Raw genomic sequence first — 22,885 nt, forward strand, 5'->3', positions numbered from 1 at the left:
ACGAAATTAAAAAATTTCAAATCATACTAAAAAAATTATATCTAGTTACAGGGGTTAATTACAATCATTTTTGGTGAATACACATATCCCCGAAATCTTACGCATTTTCGAGAAAAAAATTCCTCACTGAAAATCTAATTGGGGACCTAAATTTTTCGACGAAAAAGAAAAATTTCAAATCGTTTTGGAAAAATTATTATTGGTTGTGGGGGTTAATTACAATCATTTTTGGTGAATACACATATATTCGAAATCCTATTCAGTTTCGAGAAAAAAATTCGAGTAGATACTGAAATTTTTAGACGAAATTAAAAAATATCAAATCATACTAAAAAAATTGTATTTAGTTACAGGGGTTAATTACAATCATTTTTGGTGAATACACATACCTCCGAAATTTTATACACTTTCGAGAAAAAAATTTCTTACCGAAAATCTAATTTGGTGCCTTTTTCGGCGAAATTGAAAAGTTTCAAGTCGTTCTGGAAAACTTATTTTCGGTTGCTGGGGTCAATTACAATAATTTTTGGTGAATACACATATCCCTGAAATCCTACCCACTTTCGAGAAAAAAATTCGAGTAGATACTGAAATTTTTAGACGAAATTAAAAAATATCAAATCATACTAAAAAAATTATATTTAGTTACAGGGGTTAATTACAATCATTTTTGGTGAATACACATATCCCTGAAATCCTACCCACTTTCGAGAAAAAAATTCGAGTAGATACTGAAATTTTTAGACGAAATTAAAAAATTTCAAATCATACTAAAAAAATTATATTTAGTTACAGGGGTTAATTACAATCGTTTTTGGTCATTACACATACCCCCGAAATCTTACGCATTTTCAAGAAAAAAATTCCTTACTGAAAATCTATTTGGGGGCCTGAATTTTTCGATGAAAAAAAAAAAATTTCTGATCGTTTTGGAAAAATTATTATCGGTTGCGTGGGTCAATGACAATAATTTTTGGTGAATAGACATTCCCCCGAAATCCTACCCACTTTCGAGAAAAAAATTCGAGTAGATACTGAAATTTTTAGACGAAATTAAAAAATTTCAAATCATACTAAAAAAATTATATTTAGTTACAGGGGTTAATTACAATCATTTTTGGTCATTACACATACCGCCGAAATCCTACGCACTTTCGAGAAAAAAAATTCCTTACCGAAAATCTAATTAGGTGCCTAAATTTTTCGACGAAAAACAAAAAATGTCAAATTGTTCTGGAAAAATTGTTTTCGGTTGCGGGGGTCAGTTACAATAATTTTTGGTCATTCGACATACCCTCGAAATTCTACCCACTTTCGAGAAAAAAATTCGTGTAGATACTGTAACTTTTAGACGAAATTAAAAAATTTCAAATAATTCTGGAAAAATTATTTTCGATTGCGAGGGTCAATTACAATCAGTTTTGGTTATTAGACCTATCCCCGAAATCCTACGCATTTTCTAGAAAAAAATTCTAGAAAATAACTCTTTAACGAAGCCTCCATCAACAAATTGGTATTCTTGATTTTCGTCTTATTTTGGCCTCCAGAAGCCCCCATTAAAATTTTTCCCAGGGATGGCCCAACACCCTGTATTTCACACATTATTATTAACACATTAACGACGGGGCATTTTTCTTAAAACTTTCCAACACGATGATTTCAATGAAATAGAATTCCTTCGACATGTCTATACTAAAAATGTTATACGTATTTTTGTACTTAATATAGTTTATTAAAATTTTCTGGAGCTATATGTGCATAATAGAATTTTTTTCTTGCGTTGTCGGAGAAATTACTAAAAAAACACAAATTTATCGTAAAACGAGAATACTCATTTCCCGTCGGTAAAGTGTTAACAATAATATACAATAATCAAATCATTATTCGCGTGTCTGAACATTGTATCTAATAATTCCGATTCGGTAAAATTAGATTAAGATTTAAGTACAATTTTGCTTAATGTTTGTGTCTGCATAAGTGTAAGTATCCCTAACAATTTTTATTCTAGTCCGGAAGAAATATTTTTGGGGAACGCGTGATTTTCTGTTTTGCACGGCAGTTCAATAAAATAAGTATCCAGAAGAAAGATTCAGCAGAAATTGAGAATTATAGATTTATTAGTGTTCGTACACAACGATCCGTATCTCGCTAGAACGGAAGTGGGAAATTACTCGGGAAGCGATACCTTCTTCCTCCTACTACAATGTACTATTATTTTTCAACCTCTTTTTTGATTACGTCATTCATTACCACCCACGCGTTTACACTTGTTCGATCAATAAATAAAAAGTTTGAGTAACATCGCATCTTACAAGTACAGAATCTGTCTTTAGAATCGTATAAAAATATAAGTATGTTGTATGAGTACTTTCTTATGTTATTACATGTGATAATGTTACACAGGGTGTCCGGCCACACCTGGGAAAAATTTTAATGGGGGATTCTAGAGACCAAAATAAGACGAAAATCAAGAATACCAATTTGTTGATGGAGGCTTCGTTAAAAAGTTATTAACAATTAAATTCAAAAATTTCAAATCGTTCTGGAAAAATTAGTTTCAGTTGCAGGGATCAATTACAATTATTTTTGATCATTACACATACCTTCGAAATCCTACCCATTTTCTAGAAAAAAATTCGAGAATGTGTGAAATTTTTCGACGGAAAAAAAAAATTTCAAATCGTTTTGGAAAAATTATTTTATGTTGTGGGGGTCAATTGCAATAATTTTTGGTCATTACGCATACCCCCGAAATCCAACGCATTTTCGAAAAAAAAAATTCGAGAAAGTGTGAAATTTTTCGACGGAAAAAGAAAATTTCAAATCGTTTTGGAAAAATTATTTTATGTTGCGGGGACTAATTGCAATAATTTTTGGTCATTACACATACCCTCGAAATCCTACCCATTTTCTAAAAAAAAATTCGAGTTGTGAAATTTTTCGACGGAAAAAAAAAATTGTCAAATCGTTCTAAAAAAATTATTTTAGGTTGCGGGGACCAATTACAATAATTTTTGGTCATTAGACATACCTTCAAACTTCTACCCATTTTCGAGAAAAAAGTTTCTTACCGAAAATATAATTTCAAACCAGAAATGTCACTTGAAAATTTCTTTCGAATCTTTAAAATGTCATAACTTCTGAACGGATTGGAGGATTTTAATGTTTCAACCGGTAAACAAGGCGCACTTTGGCGAAGTATATGCAGGAATTTTAAAAATATTGAAAAAGATGTTCCTTGACCCCGTAAAGTGAGAAAACCCCCATAAAAATGGTCCAATTATCAAACGACCATAACTCCAGCAATAGTGAATATATTTCAATGAAACTTTTTTCTGAAGTAGAGCTCATAGGTACCTACAAAAAAGTGTTAGTCAACTTTTCTGTAAGCCGTTAAATGAAATTACTAAAAATAAAAAAAGAATTTTTAAGAAAAATCGACAGGGTGTAGGTGCCCAAATTTTTAGGTGAAAAAAACTAACCCAGACCATAACTCCTGTAATAGTGAATATATTTCAATGAAACTTTTTTCTGAAGTAGAGCTCATAGGTACCTACAAAAAAGTATTAGACAACTTTTCTGTAAGCCGTTAAACAAAATTACTAAAAATAAAAAAAGAATTTTTAAGAAAAATCGACAGGGTGTAGGTGCCCAAATTTTTAGGTGAAAAATACTAACCCAGACCATAACTCCTGTAATAGTGAATATATTTCAATGAAACTTTTTTCTGAAGTAGAGCTCGTAGGTACCTACAAAAAAGTATTAGACAACTTTTCTGTAGGCCGTTAAACAAAATTACTAAAAATAAAAAAAGAATTTTTAAGAAAAATTGACAGGGTGTAGGTGCCCAAATTTTTAGGTGAAAAATACTAACCCAGACCATAACTCCAGCAATAGTGAATATATTTCAATGAAACTTTTTTCTGAAGTAGAGCTCATAGGTACCTACAAAAATGTGTTAGACAACTTTTCTGTAGGCCGTTAAACAAAATTACTAAAGATAAAAAAAGAATTTTTAAGAAAAATTGACAGGGTGTAGGTGCCCAAATTTTTAGGTGAAAAAAACTAACCCAGACCATAACTCCTATAATAGTGAATATATTTGAATGAAACTTTTTTCTGAAGTAGAGCTCGTAGGTACCTACAAAAAAGTATTAGACAACTTTTCTGTAGGCCGTTAAACAAAATTACTAAAAATAAAAAAAGAATTTTTAAGAAAAATTGACAGGGTGTAGGTGCCCAAATTTTTAGGTGAAAAAAACTAACCCAGACCATAACTCCTGTAATAGTGAATATATTTCAATGAAACTTTTTTCTGAAGTAGAGCTCATAGGTACCTACAAAAAAGTATTAGACAACTTTTCTGTAGGCCGTTAAACAAAATTACTAAAAATAAAAAAAGAATTTTTAAGAAAAATCGACAGGGTGTAGGTGCCCAAATTTTTAGGTGAAAAATACTAATCCAGACCATAACTCCTGTAATAGTGAATATATTTCAATGAAACTTTTTTCTGAAGTAGAGCTCATAGGTACCTACAAAAAAGTATTAGACAACTTTTCTGTAAGCCGTTAAACAAAATTACTAAAGATAAAAAAAGAATTTTTAAGAAAAATCGACAGGGTGTAGGTGCCCAAATTTTTAGGTGAAAAAAAATAACCCAGACCATAACTCCTGTAATAGTGAATATATTTCAATGAAACTTTTTTCTGAAGTAGAGCTCATAGGTACCTACAAAAAAGTATTAGACAACTTTTCTGTAAGCCGTTAAACAAAATTACTAAAGATAAAAAAAGAATTTTTAAGAAAAATCGACAGGGTGTAGGTGCCCAAATTTTTAGGTGAAAAAAACTAACCCAGACCATAACTCCTGTAATAGTGAATATATTTCAATGAAACTTTTTTCTGAAGTAGAGCTCATAGGTACCTACAAAAAAGTATTAGACAACTTTTCTGTAAGCCGTTAAACAAAATTACTAAAAATAAAAAAAGAATTTTTAAGAAAAATCGACAGGGTGTAGGTGCCCAAATTTTTAGGTGAAAAAAACTAACCCAGACCATAACTCCTGTAATAGTGAATATATTTCAATGAAACTTTTTTCTGAAGTAGAGCTCATAGGTACCTACAAAAAAGTATTAGACAACTTTTCTGTAGGCCGTTAAACAAAATTACTAAAAATAAAAAAAGAATTTTTAAGAAAAATCGACAGGGTGTAGGTGCCCAAATTTTTAGATGAAAAAAACTAACCCAGACCATAACTCCTGTCATAGTGAATATATTTCAATGAAACTTTTTTCTGAAGTAGAGCTCATAGGTACCTACAAAAATGTGTTAGACAACTTTTCTGTAGGCCGTTAAACAAAATTACTAAAGATAAAAAAAGAATTTTTAAGAAAAATCGACAGGGTGTAGGTGTCCAAATTTTTGGGTGAAAAAAAAAATTTCAAATCATTTTGAAAAAATTATTTTCAGTTGCGAGGGTCAATTACAATCATTTTTGGTGAATAGACATATCCCCAAAATGTTGCGCAGTTTCGAGAAAAAAATTCAGTAAAGGTGGAACTTTAAACGTTAATAACTTTTTAACGAAGCCTCCATTAACAAATTGGTATTCTTGATTTTCGTCTTATTTTGGCCTCTAGAATCCCCAATTAAAATTGTTCCCTGGAGTGGTCGAACACCCTGTATAGGTAATTATAAAATATTTACATATTCTCTTAGTTGAATTAATATCAGTGAATGCATTATTATTATTACTGATATTCGAATGAAGTAAAAATACATAATCGATTATGGACAATTTAGACTATATTCATTAAAACAAATACTAGCTATTAAAATAATTTTAACTAATTACGCCTGTTTCGTGTCCCGATCAAGGAGAGCAGAAAAATGTGCTTGTAAATCTTGGTAATTTGTAAAAATATCCTTTTTAGGAACTTCATGGTCATTGGTGATATCGTTACCGTGCCTCATAAGAAGAGCGTTCCAATTGGCTGTTTTTGCACCAATGTAATCGTTCTTGACGTTGTCGCCGATATGTACTGCTTCCTCGGGAGCTATATCGACACTGCACCCTTCCTTTGTTAACCTGAGAGCCTCGTTGAATATCGAGGCGTCTGGTTTTTCCACGCCATAACCGTACGAAGTTAAAACGAATGAAAAATAAAATCGTATGTTGGTGTCCAGTAGTATTGCTTCTAATCTCTCGTCGAAATTCGATATCACGCCTAAGATCAGGCCCTTCTCCCGCAGAAATTCCAGTAACTCGATCGTGCCTGGATACTTGTGCCAGCACATGCTCGTGCTATAACACTTAATCAAACTGTTAGCAACCTGAAAGTCATAACGATAAATAAAGTCATCGATAGTAGGTACAAGTTTGGTTAAATGAGCTAATTCTGCTACTTTCATTTCTTTCCCATTCTTTCATTTGTTTCTTTTTTAAATACTTTTTTTAGTTTGTTTCTGGGCCAAGCTGCAACTATTAAACGGGAAGAGATGGAACGAAAATTTCATTAAACAAATTTTAACATCGCTACAATTAATTAATTCTTAAATACTAATAGTATTACGTAAACCAGGCTAAAATGAAACCGTAGTAGTGATAAGAGGAAGAAAATAACATTTTAGATAAAATATAACAATACATAAATATTTTACTGTGTGTATGTGTACATATATACTACTATAGCACCAATTAAATTACAACGCGATGACAATATTAAATTATAATGAAATGATTAAGTTATAATTTTTGTAATATGGTGTCGCTTCCTATACTCGCCACCAGTGTCGAGCGCTTGTGAGAGCGCGACCCCTCTGGTGGTGAGCACGGGAAGCAACGCCACAGTAAAAAGAGTGGAAAATTTTGAAAAGCAGAAACTCCTTTCTTTTCGTTTAAGTAAAAAATGCGACTGGACATGTTTGTAATTAGTTTTTTCAAAATTTCTTTGTTAATTTCATTCAGTGATTGACCGGTGACCATCACTCAAAATTTGCAATATATTGCAATATTATTTACAATAGAAAAATCCTAAAATTCTAAATAACATTATTTTATTTTTGTAATTGTGTGTATAAATATGTAATACCATAATTCTCCACAGATTTTCTATCGGATTATGATCTGAAGAACATCATGTGGCATTATGTAAATTACAAAAATCTGCGCCAAGTTAAAATTTTATGACAGACATAGGTGGTGGTATAGTTTTGCTCTGCAGTGTATATCTATTCCGAAAGATCTATTTCCTTTCTACGAAACTATATAATTTTTATGCGCCATTGGATGTGTCTCGATATCCGCAAAAAATTCTAGATTAATATATATTTAATTACATATATTAATCTCCAGATCTATATGCAACTATTAAAATATAGTAAGAGTCTAATAATATATATAATTATTTATGAATTTATAGAATATATATTAAATTTTATATATACAAATTCGGCCACCCCTGGGAAAAATTTTAATGGGGGATTCTAGAGGCCAAAATAAGACGAAAATCAAGAATACCAATTTCTTGATGGTGGCTTCGTTAAAAAGTTATTAACGTTTAAAGTTCCATCTGTACAGAATTTTTTTCTCGAAAATGGTTAGGAATTCGGGGGTATGTCTGTTCACTAAAAATGCTTGTAATTGACTCCCACAGCTAACAATATTTTTTTCAGAACGATTTGAAATATTTTAATTTCGCCGGAAAATTTAGGCACCCTGTCGATTTTTCTTAAAAATTCATTTTTGATTTTTCATAATTTTGTTTGACACTCTACAGAAAAATTGTCTAATACTTTTTTGTAGGTACCTATGGGATCTACTTAAGAAAAAAGTTTCATTGAAATACATTCACTATTATAGGAGTTATAGCTGTTTGAAAATTGAACCATTTTTATGTGGTTTTTCTAATTTTGCGGAGGCAAGGAACAACTTTCCGAACATTTTTGTATTTTCCATATATTCTCCATCAAAATATGCGTAGTTTGCTTTTTTAAACATTAAAATCGTCCAATCCGTCCAGGAGTTATGGTGTTTTAAAGATTCGCATGACGGGAAACATATTTTTGGCCTGAAATTATATTTTCGGTAAGGAATTATTTTCTCGAAAATGGTTAGGATTTCGAGGGTATGTCTATTGACCAAAAATGATTATAATTGGTCCCTGCAATCAAAAATAATTTTTTTAGAACGATTTGAAATTTTTTTTTGTCGTCGAAAAATTTAGGCACCACATTTGATTTTTGGTAAGGAATTTTTTTCTCGAAAGTGCGTAAGATTTCGGGGGTATGTATAATAACCAAAAATGATTGTAATTAACCCCTGTAGCTAAATATAATTTTTTTAGTATGATTTGAAATTTTTTAATTTCGTCTAAAAATTTCAGTATCTACTAGAATTTTTTCCTCGAAACTGAGTAGGATTTTGAATATATGTCTATTCACCAAAAATGATTGTAATTGACTCCCACAGCTAACAATATTTTTTTCAGAACGATTTGAAATATTTTAATTTCGTCGAAAAATTTCACACATTCTCGAATTTTTTTCTAGAAAGTGGAAAGGATTTCGGGGGTATGTCTATTCACCAAAAATTATTGTAATTAACCCCTGTAGCTAAATATAATTTTTTTAGTATGATTTGAAATTTTTTAATTTCGTCTAAAAATTTCAGTATCTACTAGAATTTTTTCCTCGAAACTGAGTAGGATTTTGAATATATGTCTATTCACCAAAAATGATTGTAATTGACTCCCACAGCTAACAATATTTTTTTCAGAACGATTTGAAATATTTTAATTTCGTCGAAAAATTTCACACATTCTCGAATTTTTTTCTAGAAAGTGGGTAGGATTTCGGGGGTATGTCTATTCACCAAAAATTATTGTAATTAACCCCTGTAGCTAAATATAATTTTTTTAGTATGATTTGTGTTAGAATTTATTTATTGTGGACGAAATAGAAAAATAGATAATAATAGTTTGTAACAGAAAAACATGGTTGCCCGTCCGCTGAACAGAATTAAACAAGCAACAACCCAGGCAATCAATAAAACAAAACGTTTGCAGTCAATACCCGGACTCGCTAATTACCGCTAAATTCAACACTCCCCCTTAATTACGAGTCAGAATCTTCGTTCATGTTCTCATCGGATAGATTTAACAATCTTACACACCTTACATGTTTTGTCTTTGGCAATGCTTTGGTCATTATATCTGCTACCATATCATTCGTACTTATATATTTTACATTTATCTCGTTATTTTCCAACGCTTCACGCGAGTAATGATACCTTATATCTATATGTTTACTCCTAGAATGAAGGACGCTATTTTTACATAAAGCAATCGCACTTTGGTTATCGCAAAAGATGTCCGTGGGACCAAAGAAGAGATCTCCTGATTTGATATGATGTAGCAGTCTTCTCAAGTAAATTGTCTCTTTAGTTGCTTCCGATAAAGCAATATATTCGGCTTCCATAGTTGAAAGCGCCACGCATTTTTGTTTCCGTGTGCTCCAACTAACTGGACCATCTGCTAAAATCACGGTGAATCCAGAGCACGAACGTCTATCTTGTACATCACCGGCCCAGTCCGAATCAACATAGACTTGTAATTTTGTGTTTACCTTTTTGTACGTAATCGCATAATCTATTGTTTTTCGCAAGTATCGTAATACACGTTTGCCGATTTTCCAATGACTTAATCGCGGTTTTTCGCAGAATCGGCTTAAAGTACTTGCAGCAAACGCGATATCTGGTCGTGTTGCATTTGCAAAGTATATCAGACTACCAACTAATTCGCGATACGGTTTATTTTTCATTTCTATTTCTTCGTCTGATTCATATTCATTTAAATTTATAAATTTTTCGTTCGTTTCTAGCGGTGTTCCCAATGGTTTACAATTTTCCATATTAAATCTTTTCAACAAATTATCAACATAGTGCCGCTGAGACAATTTCATTTCTCCAGTATCGCCTACTCTATCTATATGAATCCCTAATATATCTTTAACTTTACCTAGGTCTTTCATACTGAATTTTTCTTTTAACACTCTTTTGATTTCTTGTATTCTTTTAAGACTTTTTGAACCGATTAATAAATCATCAACATAAACTATAATTACCGCGTCGCTATTTACATTTTTATCAACATACACGCATGGACACGCAACAGTTTTCTCGAAGTTTATACTAGTTAAGTAACTATCTAATTTTTGGTACCATTGCCTACCCGATTGTTTCAGACCATACAGCGGCTTATTAAGTTTACAGACCTTGTCTTTTTGGTTATTTTCGATAAACATTTCTGGTTGTACCATATATATTTCATCACTTAGGTCTCCTTGGACGTATGCCGTGATTACATCCATCTGATGTATATACATTTCTTTTTCCACACAGCATGCTAAGAACGTCCTTATGGTCTCGTATCTGGCAACTGGCGAGAATACTTCATCATAATCGATTCCTTCCTTTTGTTGATCACCTCGTGCGACCAACCTAGCCTTATATTTATTTATGGAGCCATCCTGGTTTTCTTTTATCCTAAAAACCCATTTATTTGTTAAGACTGTTTTTCCTTTTGGTTTACTTACCAGACTCCACGTATTGTTTTCCATAAGTGAGTCATATTCAGATCGCATTGCTTGTAGTCATAATGTTTTTTCTGGACTACAGATAGCTTCTTGTACTCTATTCGGTACGTTATTTTGATTTGAGGCTTTGTTAGCGTAATGGAAAATCTTTTTGGGCCTTCCAGGTTTTCCATCTCTCAAAAGACTCGGTCGTCCACGAAGCCGTGTTCCTTGTGCAACTGGAGCAGTAGGAGTAGAGTACGTCTCCTCGTCTGAATCTGATTCGCTGACTGGATTATCTTCCCCTTGATTTTCATTTTCTTCTAGCCTAACTGTATTTTCTTCTGTTTTTTCTTCTGCCTCGTTGGAGATGTGATTTTGATCATCTGCTGTTTGTATGTTTAAAGGTACCTCACATAATATTTCATCTTCATTTTCTCGAATGTATGGAGTTTCTTCTTCTAGGAACTTGACATCTCTTCGTTTTTCAACGGTTTTTGTTCCCCTTTCCCAAAGTCTATACGCCTTTGCCTCTTCAGAGTATCCGACCAACACATATTCCTTCCCCTTTGGTGCGAATTTATTGCGTTGATGTCTTTTCTGAAGTGCGACCACGCGACTTCCAAACATTCTCATATAACCTATGTATGGTTTATTTCCACTCCATTTTTCGTGAGGCGTCGCATCATCCAGCGCTTTTGTTGGGCAACGATTTCGTATGTATGCCGCCGTGTTAATTGCCTCTGCCCACAAATTAAACGGCACTTGTGCTTGTAATAGCATACACCTTGCCATCTCGACCAATGTACGGTTCGCTCTCTCTGCGACTCCGTTCTGCTGAGGGGTGTATTCAACTGATAGCTGTCTAGTTATTCCCTCATCCTTAAGCAAATTAGTGAAATTTTTAGACAGATATTCCTTAGCGTTATCTGTGCAGATTTTCTTTATCTCATGACCCGTCGACTTTTCTGCTCTTGCTTTATATTCTTTAAAAGCTTTAAATATCTCAGACCTTTCTTTTAACGTGGCAACTTCTATATGCCGTGTTTTATCATCTATGAAGGTAGCAAAGTACCTTGCTCCCCCTAACAACGGTACTTGCATTGGTCCACATATATCACTGTGAATTAAACCTAAAATTTCCTTTTCTCTAGTGGTCGACTTCGAATATGGTAATTGGTGGATCTTACTTTTGCAGCATATCTCGCAAGTTATGTTTTGACCATCCATTTTTCCATTTAATCCTTTTACCATATTTTTCATTTTCTTTAAATCGTTAAAATTTAAGTGTCCTAACCTATGATGCCACTTCAATAAATCGTTATCATGTATTTTCATCATATGTGCGAATTGTTTTGGAGAAGTTTCCTCAACTAAATATAAACCATTCTCCCTCTTTGCTTTCATGCATACAATACCATCCCTCCTTCCATTTTCTTTAACTACATTTGCATAATTTTTATGAAAGATTACCTTATATCCGTGATCCGTGATGCTGGTAACTGACAATAAATTGCTTTTGAAATCTGGGACGAGTATTGCATTTTCTAACCTGATGTTTCCAGATTTGTCGCCTGAGGTTCGAACTTTTATTTGTACATCTCCAATTCCCCTGGAGTCTACATTACTTTCCGTAGCAGTATATATTTTTGTGGTCTGCTGTTTATCTAAATTCTCGAACCTTCTTTCGTTGTTGCACATATGCATTGTGGCACCACTGTCCAGACACCACATCCCTGATTTCTGCAAATTTACTCTCAAAGCCGTAGCTTGCATAGCTTTATTATCTTTATTTTGCGAATCATTATTTTGTCTACGTTTCGATTTGCAGTATTTTGATATATGACCAATTTTATTGCATGTATAACATTTATAGTTTTGTCTCTTACCTCGTTCTGTATACATGTTTTTCTGTTCTGGTTTTTCCAATCTCGGTGCACCGTTTTTCTTTGCGAGAAGTGCTTCCATTTTGCTTGGCCCTTCCTCTTTGTCATACTGACATCTTCTAGCTTCTTCCTCAAGGAGCTTCGTTTTTAATTCTTCCAGACTTGGCATTTTTTCCCTGGATTCAATAGCTATACAAAAATTTTCGTACTCACCGGGTAACGCATTTAACAACCAAATTGTCAGTAGATTTTCCGGTAAATTCAGGTCACACTGTTCCAATTGTTGTCCAATTCTTACAAATTCGTTTAAGAACTCTGACATAGTTTCGTTCGGTGACTTTCTTAATCTAAATAGTTGCTTGAATAATACACACTGTCTCATTGGATTTTTGGACTCATATATTTCTTTCAATGAGTTCCATACTTCGGTCGAAGTAGTAGCGTTTTTAACGTAGTTAAACTGATCCGGCTGTATGCTTAGTATCATTAAATCAATGGCTTTTTCATCTTTACTTTCCCATTCGCCATTGTCATTTTCCGGCTTCACTAATTGTCCGCTAACGTATTTCCACAAGTCGTTGAACCTTAATACACTTTTCATCTGAATCTTCCATGTTTCATAATTCGTGCTGGTTAGCTTTTGGATTTGTTCTATCCTTCCTGCGTTCATTTCGTCTTCGTAGATCTTCACTTTTCACTTCGTTTAATTTCTAATCTTTTCTTTTCACTATTCGTCCTGGGCCCATAACCTGTTAGAATTTATTTATTGTGGACGAAATAGAAAAATAGATAATAATAGTTTGTAACAGAAAAACATGGATGCCCGTCCGCTGAACAGAATTAAACAAGCAACAACCCAGGCAATCAATAAAACAAAACGTTTGCAGTCAATACCCGGACTCGCTAATTACCGCTAAATTCAACAATTTGAAATTTTTTAATTTTGTCTAAAAATTTCAGTATCTACTCGAATTTTTTTCTCGAAAATGCGCAGGATTTCGGGGGTATGTCTATTCATCAAAAATTATTGTAAGTGACCCCCACAGCTAACAATATTTTTTTCAGAACGATTTGAAATATTTTAAAAATCGAAAAATTTCACACATTCTCGAATTTTTTTCTAGAAAGTGGGTAGGATTTCGGGGGTATGTCTATTCACCAAAAATTATTGTAATTAACCCCTGTAGCTAAATATAATTTTTTTAGTATGATTTGAAATTTTGTAATTTCGTCTAAAAATTTCAGTATCTACTAGAATTTTTTCCTCGAAACTGAGTAGGATTTTGAATACATGTCTATTCACCAAAAATGATTGTAATTGACTCCCACAGCTAACAATATTTTTTTCAGAATGATTTGAAATATTTTAATTTCGTCAAAAAATTTCACACTTTCTCGAATTTTTTTCTAGAAAGTGGGTAGGATTTCGGGGGTATGTCTATTCACCAAAAATTATTGTAATTAACCCCTGTAGCTAAATATAATTTTTTTAGTATGATTTGAAATTTTGTAATTTCGTCTAAAAATTTCAGTATCTACTAGAATTTTTTCCTCGAAAATGCGCAGGATTTCGGGGGTATGTGTAATGACCAAAAATAATTGTAATTGACCCCCACATCTAACAATATTTTTGTCAGAATGATTTGAAATATTTTAATTTCGTCGAAAAATTTCACACCTTCTCGAATTTTTTTCTCGAAAGTGCATGAGATTTCAGGGGTATGTGTAATGACCAAAAATGATTGTAATTAACCCCTTTAACTAAATATAATTTTTTTAGTATGATTTGAAATTTTTTAATTTCGTCTAAAAATTTCAATATTTACTCGAATTTTTTTCTCTAAACTGAGTAGGATTTCGAATATATGTCTATTCACCAAAAATTATTGTAATTGACCCCCACAATCAAAAATAATTTTTCCAGAACGATTTGAAATTTTTGAAAATTGTTAATAACTTTTTAACGAAGCCTCCATCAACAAATTGGTATTCTTGATTTTCGTCTTATTTTGGCCTCTAGAATCCCCCATTAAAATTTTTCCCAGAGGTGGTCGAACACCCTGTATATTTAAGTCCTTAAATTGAAAATTAATTACTTTAGGGGACATCTTAACTTCATTGTTCCCACCTTATGTTCGACAGTTATCGTCTTTGTCATACACATAAGCGTCATATTTGAACGTAAACTGAAAATAATAATATCAAAATATCTTACAAAGTAATTAATTCTCAACTAATACTTTTGTGTGGAGAATAAAATTATCGAAACGTTTGCAGATTTGGAATAGACACATACGCCAGAACATGCATCATCCAATATCGTATTTTGTCTAATGAAACTTTTGTTCTATTTCTTTTTGTTGAGGAATATAGTGTCGCCACCTATGGGACACTCCTACGCGACGATTAGAACGTTCGCTGTACTCGACGACGTTACATGTCTTTTCATTTTCTAAAAGTTACACTATATAACCTTAAAATATTATTAAACTAATAAGTCTATGAATACATTCGTGTTAATAGCGGTCTTATCCAAACCATAATACTTTCCATTTAAGAGTTGTAATCTTGGTCAATAACAATGCATGAATCACTTCACGAAATTCATCATATTTCATTGTGTCCTTTACAATCCTCATAAACTTAAGTTTATAAAATTACAGTAACAAGATAAATATTACAGAATAAAAAATATAGATATAATTAATATAAATAATCTTCTGTTCAATCAAATTTATTTGATCGATCTGTGCAAATTATCGTAAACAATGCATCTCCCTATACAGTAATCTCGTTCAGGTTAAAAACTACATTACGTTGAAAAACATAACATCGCAGAAATAATCAAACCGTTGTATATTTTTCGAAATAACGAAAATGAAATTAAATATGAGAAACAAACTAAAGAATGTTTATTCTGTTTGAACTGCAATGTTTATATCACCTTATCCAAAGTATCTTCCGGTAGGTGGCCATACTGATCCTTAAAAACATTGTAAACTATCTTGCGCCACCAATTTTTCCATCCAATGCCCGTGTGTTTCCCGTATATAGGATGTTCCAGGCTGAGCCTGTGAAAACTGTTTTTGAAGCTTCGCGCTATTTTGCGCGAATCGATCGACAGGCCGTGCTGACTCCCGATCTCAACGTAATGCTCCTCTAGTTTTGTCATGAGCAACGTACCAGTGACATCGAACGTTACCAATCGCGGTCGAACGAATTTAATCATCGTTAATTGAATCTTGCCTATGGAGAGAAACACCGTACGTCAATGTTCAACATCGATTTTGCGTTGCCGCCTGCCAGGAAAAAAAATCACAACCGCCTCACGTCGGGAACATGTCGATTAGTCTACTGTGCAGTGTTAAGTAACATCGAACGATCGAACCGCCCACAGTCGACAGCACACTGATCGGAATGACTGTATTGATGCGTGTACTTGTCAAAAGCTTTGAATCAATGTGGCCAGATTTGGCAGAATTAAGTGCATCGAGAGGGCAGCACTAGTAACGACGAATTTGCTGTAGCACCTAGCGGTGGGGAGGGGAAACACATGTCGACACTTGCAACTTCGAAGAATCGAGAAACAAAGAGAGCATGACTCTTTTTTTCTCGCTCTCGACACAGCTATTTTTTTTTATGTAAAATTAAATCAAATATACATTTGATTTGGTTATTAAAACACGAAACCTGAGAAATATTAATCTATTTCTGTAGTAATTAATTCTGTGTGGATCACGTCTTTAAAAAATATTTGCTATTGAACACGGTATTGGCTAAGCTTGACTTCTTATTTTAATAAATTTTACTTGTTTTCAATTTTGAAATATTGAAATATTTGTAGTATACGTTTCTAATGTGGTTTAGGTAGACATGCAATATACAAGATTTCGTTTAATGATTTCTTTTTATATATTTAATTTCTCTTAAGATTTATATGTATAAGACATTTTAGATACAGTGAACAAAATTTTATTTTTTTTAATAGTTAAAATATGATCAGGACGGCTTAAAACGTGTATTTCTGTAAAAAGATTTCATTTCATTACAGTACTTTCCTTATAGTTGCATAGGTCGGAAAGTAAACATGCCTGGGGCAGTCGAGATTTAAAAGGAGTTCGACCACGCTTGGGGAAAATTTTAATGGGAGATTTTAGAAGCGAAAATCAAGAATATCAATTTCTGAGGCTTCGTTAAAATTAAAAAATTAAATTAGAAAATTTCAAATCATTCTGAAAAATTATTTTCGATTGCGGGGGACAATTACAATCCTTTTTGGTCATTAGACATACACCCGAATTTCTACGCACTTTCGAGAAAAAAATTCCTTACTGAAAATCTAATTAGGTGCCTAAATTCGATGAAAAAAAAAAATTTCAAATCGTTGTGGAAAAATTATTTTCGGTTGCGGGGGTCAATTACAATCATTTTTAGTCATTAGACATACCCTCGAAATCTTATCCACTTTCGAGAAAAAAAATTCGAAAAGATGTGAAATTTTGCGACGGAAAAAAAAAATTTTAAATCATTCTGAAAAAATTATTTTTGGTTGTGGAGGTCAATTACAAACACTTTTGGTGAATACACATATCCCTGAAATCCTACTCACTTTCGAGAAAAAAAATTCCTTACCGAAAATCTAATTAGGTACCTAAATTTTTCGACGAAAAAAAAAAATTTCAAATCGTTATGGAAAAATAATTTTCGGTTGCGGGGGTCAATTACAATCATTTTTAGTTATTAGACATACCCTCGAAATCCTACCCACTTTTGAGAAAAAAAATTCGAAAAGATGTGAAATTTTTCGACGGAAAAAAAAAATTTTAAATCATTTTGAAAAAATTATTTTCGGTTGTGGGGGTCAATTACAATTATTTTTGGTGAATACACATAATCCCAAAATCCTACCCTCTTTCGAGAAAAAAATTCGGGTAGGTGCTGAAATATTTCGGCGAAAAAAAAATGTTTCAAATCGTTCTAAAAAAATTGTTTTCGGTTGCAAGGGTCGATTACAATTATTTTTAGTCATTACACATACCCCCGAAATTCTACCCATTTTCGAGAAAAAAATTCCTTACCGAAAATATAACTTCAAACCAGAAATGTCACTCGAAAATTTCTTTCGAATATTTAAAATGTCATAACTTCTGAACGGATTGGAGGATTTCAATTTTTCAAAATGCAAACAACGCGTATTTTCGTGGAGAATATGTAGAAATTCTATCAATATTGAAAAAGTTGTTCCTTGACCCTGTAAAGTGAGAAAACCCCCATAAATATGGTCCAATTTTCAAACGACCATAACTCCTACAATAGTGAATATATTTCAGTGAAACTTTTTTCTGAAGTAGAGCTCATAGGTACCTACAAAAAAGTATTAGACAACTTTTCTGTAGACCGTTAAACAAAATTACTAAAAATAAAAAAAGAATTTTTAAGAAAAATCAACAGGGTGTAGGGTGCCCAAATTTTTAGGTGAAAAAAACTAACCCAGACCATAACTCCTGTAATAGTGAATATATTTCAATGAAACTTTTTTCTGAAGTAGAGCTCATAGGTACCTACAAAAAAGTATTAGACAACTTTTCTGTAGACCGTTAAACAAAATTACTAAAAATAAAGAAAGAATTTTTAAGAAAAATCGACAGGGTGTAGGGTGTCCAAATTTTTAGGTGAAAAAAACTAACCCAGACCATAACTCCTGTAATAGTGAATATATTTCAATGAAACTTTTTTCTGAAGTAGAGCTCGTAGGTACCTACAAAAAAGTATTAGACAACTTTTCTGTAGACCGTTAAACAAAATTACTAAAAATAAAGAAAGAATTTTTAAGAAAAATCGACAGGGTGTAGGGTGACCAAATTTTTAGGTGAAAAAAACTAACCCAGACCATAACTCCTGTAATAGTGAATATATTTCAATGAAACTTTTTTCTGAAGTAGAGCTCATAGGTACCTACAAAAAAGTATTAGACAACTTTTCTGTAGACCGTTAAACAAAATTACTAAAAATAAAGAAAGAATTTTTAAGAAAAATCGACAGGGTGTAGGGTGTCCAAATTTTTAGGTGAAAAAAACTAACCCAGACCATAACTCCTGTAATAGTGAATATATTTCAATGAAACTTTTTTCTGAAGTAGAGCTCGTAGGTACCTACAAAAAAGTATTAGACAACTTTTCTGTAGACCGTTAAACAAAATTACTAAAAATAAAGAAAGAATTTTTAAGAAAAATCGACAGGGTGTAGGGTGACCAAATTTTTAGGTGAAAAAAAAAATTTCAAATCGTTTTGGAAAAATTATTTTCGGTTGCGGGGGTCAACTACAATCATTTTTGGTGAATACACATACCCACGAAATCCTACCCACTTTCGAGAAAAAAAATTCGAAAAGATGTGAAATTTTTCGGCGGAAGAAAAAAATTTTAAATCATTCTGAAAAAATTATTTTTGGTTGTGGAGGTCAATTACAAACACTTTTGGTGAATACACATATCCCCCAAATTCTACGCATTTTCGAGAAATAGAATTCAATACGAGCGAAATTTCAAACGTTAATAGCTTTTTAATGAAGCCTCCATCAACAAATTAGTATTCCTGATTTTCGTCTTGTTTTAGCCTCTAGAATCTCCCATTAAAATTTTTCCCTGTATGTATACGTAGGTGACGCAGTCGAATTTCAGCTGTGTCGAGAGCAAGAAGGAAAGCCTCACACTAGTCTTCTTTCTCGATTCCCCAGAGTTGCGAGTAGTTATATGCATTTGGTTCCCTCTCCACTCCGCTAGGGGCGCTACAGTAAATTCATCGTTACTAGCGTCGCTCTCGATGCACTCGATTCTGTCAAATCTAGTCACACCACTCGGAATATTCCGAGCACCATCAGAAGACGTTAATGAGAGGTTGGATTTTGACGTACAAAAATCTTAATTTAATACCGTGTGACATTAGGCGTGTTATTCTTGTTATAATCTAAATACATCAAGCTGTCATAATATATTATAAAATCGATACCAATTAAAAACACTTCCATTGCAACGAAGAATATCAACGAGATTTGTGTAAAGATTTATACTGTATAAACTGTGTATTAAACTACATGAAAGAAATTTCCTGCGCAAGTGTGTTTGAAATTACATAAAATCAATCCGTTTGGAAGATGATATGCCTTACCTATGGAATTCGATAAAACTATAGAAAGGAATACAGTCCAATAATTAAATGCGTCTGATAAACCCGCGAGCGCAACGTTTGCAACTGGAGCGCAATCAAACGATTATTCTCACACTGTTAGCTCGTGACGTTCACGCGAAGAAAGCACGTGAACAACAATGCACATTGCGACATGCCTCCCACCTACTGGCATTTCTCCCAAATATATACATATAAATCAATTATATTCTCGAACGTTATCCTTATAGATATTATTTCGTAATAAACGAGAAGTTTCATATTTTACAATACAAATTTCCCAAACGTAGCTTTTATAAATAATATTTACATATACACATTAAAAAATATAATTTCGCGTGTTACTGTTGGACATTAGTAAATTTTGTAAATATTGAAAAATAGTTAATTCCACTTATCGAGATAAATATTAGAATTCAATTTTTTTATGAAATTGAAACTTATGATTCTGAACACATTTTTTATTGAAATTCAAATCGTTAAGTAAATATTTTATATAGTAACTTAAAGACTTGACTGAATATAACGAGCTTAGAAAAACGTACGAACTTTATATACAATATTTTAATCAATAACAGTTGGAATAAGTACATAATACTTTTCAGTCTGATCACGGCGCAGTAGATAAAAATGTTCATTCAATATGCAATGTACAGATGCTATTTATCGTATATATATAGATATGCAAATATATAAATTACGAAACATTGCTATTCAGTGTTTCTCGAGTAGTAATGTTACATTATTACGTATGTAAAAGTATATGATCTTATTACACTCGCATAGTATCATACCAGAGAAAGACTATCGAGTGAAAGTTTGGCCATTTAAGGATCTTACGTCACTAGCCCTAATTATTGCATGTATCGTTTCTGTTATTATTACGTTATTATTAATTACTTATTTGTAATTCGAATGCAAGTAAAATTACGAACATGTTCCGTTGTATTGCTATTTCATTCGTATAAACGACGTACAAAGATTTACGATTTGAAAGAAATTAATCTCTAGCACTTAAGTCGGTAAAGCAGGGATCCTCAAACTGTTTCATATCGTAACCATCTTTCTTCTACACTATTACATCGTTAATATTTTTATTCAATTAAGTTTCACTATTTGTTTCTATTTTCTTTCTGATTTTCGTTTTATTATGATTAAGTAAGAATTAAATACAAGCAGTTTCTACAAAATGTTTCCAGTACAGGTTTATAATATAATATTTCGAATAAGCATTTTGCACTTTCATCGAACCAAGTTCAATACGAGCTCTATATTATCGTTCTAAAATATTAAATTCACCGTTTAACCCTCTATACGTACAATCGTATCGACATTTTTAAGAATATACGTTCGTTTTCACCACAGCATTTTAATTGCACTTTTACAATTTTCTTTTAAAAATACGAAAAGGGCGGGAGCTCCTGGACTTTCTCCGTTTATCGAATATTACTTAATTTTAAACGCTTATCGTTCTACTATAAAAAACATCACATAGAGGGTTAAAGAACTACTTGATTTAATTGTAAGGATTATCGGGACAATAAAACTTACAAATGCAAAATGCTTAAAGTAGACATACCAAATAATCTTCTAATTTTACAGGTTTAAATAAATTTCTATGGATTTCCATACTTTTTAAGTAAAAATTAACTCGAGAATTGTCCGCAATAGCGAATTCTCCATTACAAATTATCGATCGATTTGCTGGCGCTTTAATGACAATCATTGCAGCGGACCAGCAAACGTGTATATAGATTTGCATCCCACAAATCCGTATAAATCAAAAACATAAAACTAGAGATACACTTACAAAGAGATATTGCGCATCCCCTAATTATGTCTACGTATATTACGATTCACGTCGTCTTTTTACGTACCTATCAAAAATTTGGTATCTCACAGACTGTTCTATATATAGATGTACATATATAATCATTTTAGTTCTTTAATATGATACAGATTCGTTTATTTATAATATTGATTTGTCGATCGGTTTTCTCCCGTAAAAAATCATGTCGACGACGCATGACGGTAAAAAATACGTACAAGGGAAATCCACGTAATGTACAAAGTCTACAAAAATTAATTCTGAAGAGAACGGAAACGTTTCGTACTTGCTGTCGTTTGCAAGAATTTCGGTAACATTTGTTTTCGACGTAATAACGTATTGACGATTCTAATTCGCGTGACCGATGGATTCTTAAGAATTACGCGTTTTATTACAAAGTTGTACATTGTTAAAGGTGGCATATTTTGTTTGTTTATAGAACGATCGTCCCAAACGATTGGCTCCTCAGCTCCATAGAATCTTTGGGATTACCGATCGATCGTAATACTTCCACGATCATTGTACAAAATGATTGGAATAGGTGCATTAGAGTCTAGATTAACACAATATACATGTATGTATATACAAACGTTTATACGGTATAATATAATAATTACGATAACGAGATATATTTGTTGCGGCAGTCATCGTTTCCTTAATTGTTAGAATTTCATTAATATATGCACGAAATGATACAAATAGCCTCGCCTATCTCTAATAGTTTTGTATGTAAATAAAAGTTATCTGCTAAATACATCGATCAGTCTCACAATCGTTATTTAAATATTGATGTAAAAGATTTCTTTTCTATGTTTACTTTAGCACAGTGCATCAATTATAGTCGGTACAATTGCGAGCTGGTTGTGTGCTCAAGGTCACTGGAGAGTCAACCCTCTACCACACTTGTTTCCTTACTACCCCGCGCGATGCTTTATAATTTCTCCACGGTCATCTCGTACAAAAACCTGCAGGTGGCTCTGCTGTCGCCTCGAATAGGTAAGCTGGATTGGTAAGAGAATTGCATTTAGTATGGTACACGGTCGAAGCAATGGCCTTGAGCGGTCGCTCAAAATTCGATCCGACTATAGACGTTCTTGCGAGATCGAATCCTCTCTTAAAACACACACATATATGTATACATATTTACATACGTATTTTCCTTGTCATGTCTCAAAATTGCATCATTCCTCTCATCTGTCTGTTCTCTTTGCCAATCTCTCTCTCTCTTTCTCTCTTCCTATCTCCCTACGTTCGTGGAATCAGAAACAAAATTTAGTACGACATTTACGTTTCCACGACTGAAACTTACTTACACCGGGGAAACAAATAGAAAAACAAAAAAAAAAAAAGTTGACAGGGACGATCACCGGCATTATTACCATTCTTCCGCGAGAATGGCACAGCGTGTTTAC

The 22,885-nt window shown here is 32.6% G+C and overlaps 2 protein-coding genes across 3 annotated transcripts in view; both read right to left on the bottom strand.

The window, feature by feature from the left end:
• Nucleotides 1–22,885, bottom strand: part of LOC143349123 (uncharacterized) — a 73,737-nt gene that overhangs the window by 35,844 nt on the left and 15,008 nt on the right. The window lies entirely within an intron of this gene.
• Nucleotides 5,207–22,790, bottom strand: LOC143349127 (rhythmically expressed gene 2 protein). 2 transcript variants are annotated; one of them, XM_076780111.1, is made up of 3 exons: nucleotides 22,625–22,790; nucleotides 15,405–15,706; nucleotides 5,207–6,335 (listed from the first exon to the last, which is right to left on the bottom strand). In XM_076780111.1, exons 1-3 carry the CDS (start codon nucleotides 22,638–22,640, stop codon nucleotides 5,853–5,855), a joined length of 801 nt encoding a protein of 266 aa, XP_076636226.1. In that variant the 5' UTR covers nucleotides 22,641–22,790; the 3' UTR covers nucleotides 5,207–5,852. The 2 variants fall into 2 exon arrangements, with proteins under 2 accessions (XP_076636226.1, XP_076636227.1); XM_076780112.1 differs by lacking the exon at nucleotides 22,625–22,790 and adding an exon at nucleotides 19,628–19,786 and having other exon boundaries at nucleotides 5,208–6,335.

This window comes from Colletes latitarsis, chromosome 12 (genome assembly GCF_051014445.1).
Source record: "Colletes latitarsis isolate SP2378_abdomen chromosome 12, iyColLati1, whole genome shotgun sequence".
Taxonomy (NCBI): Eukaryota; Metazoa; Arthropoda; class Insecta; order Hymenoptera; family Colletidae; genus Colletes; species Colletes latitarsis.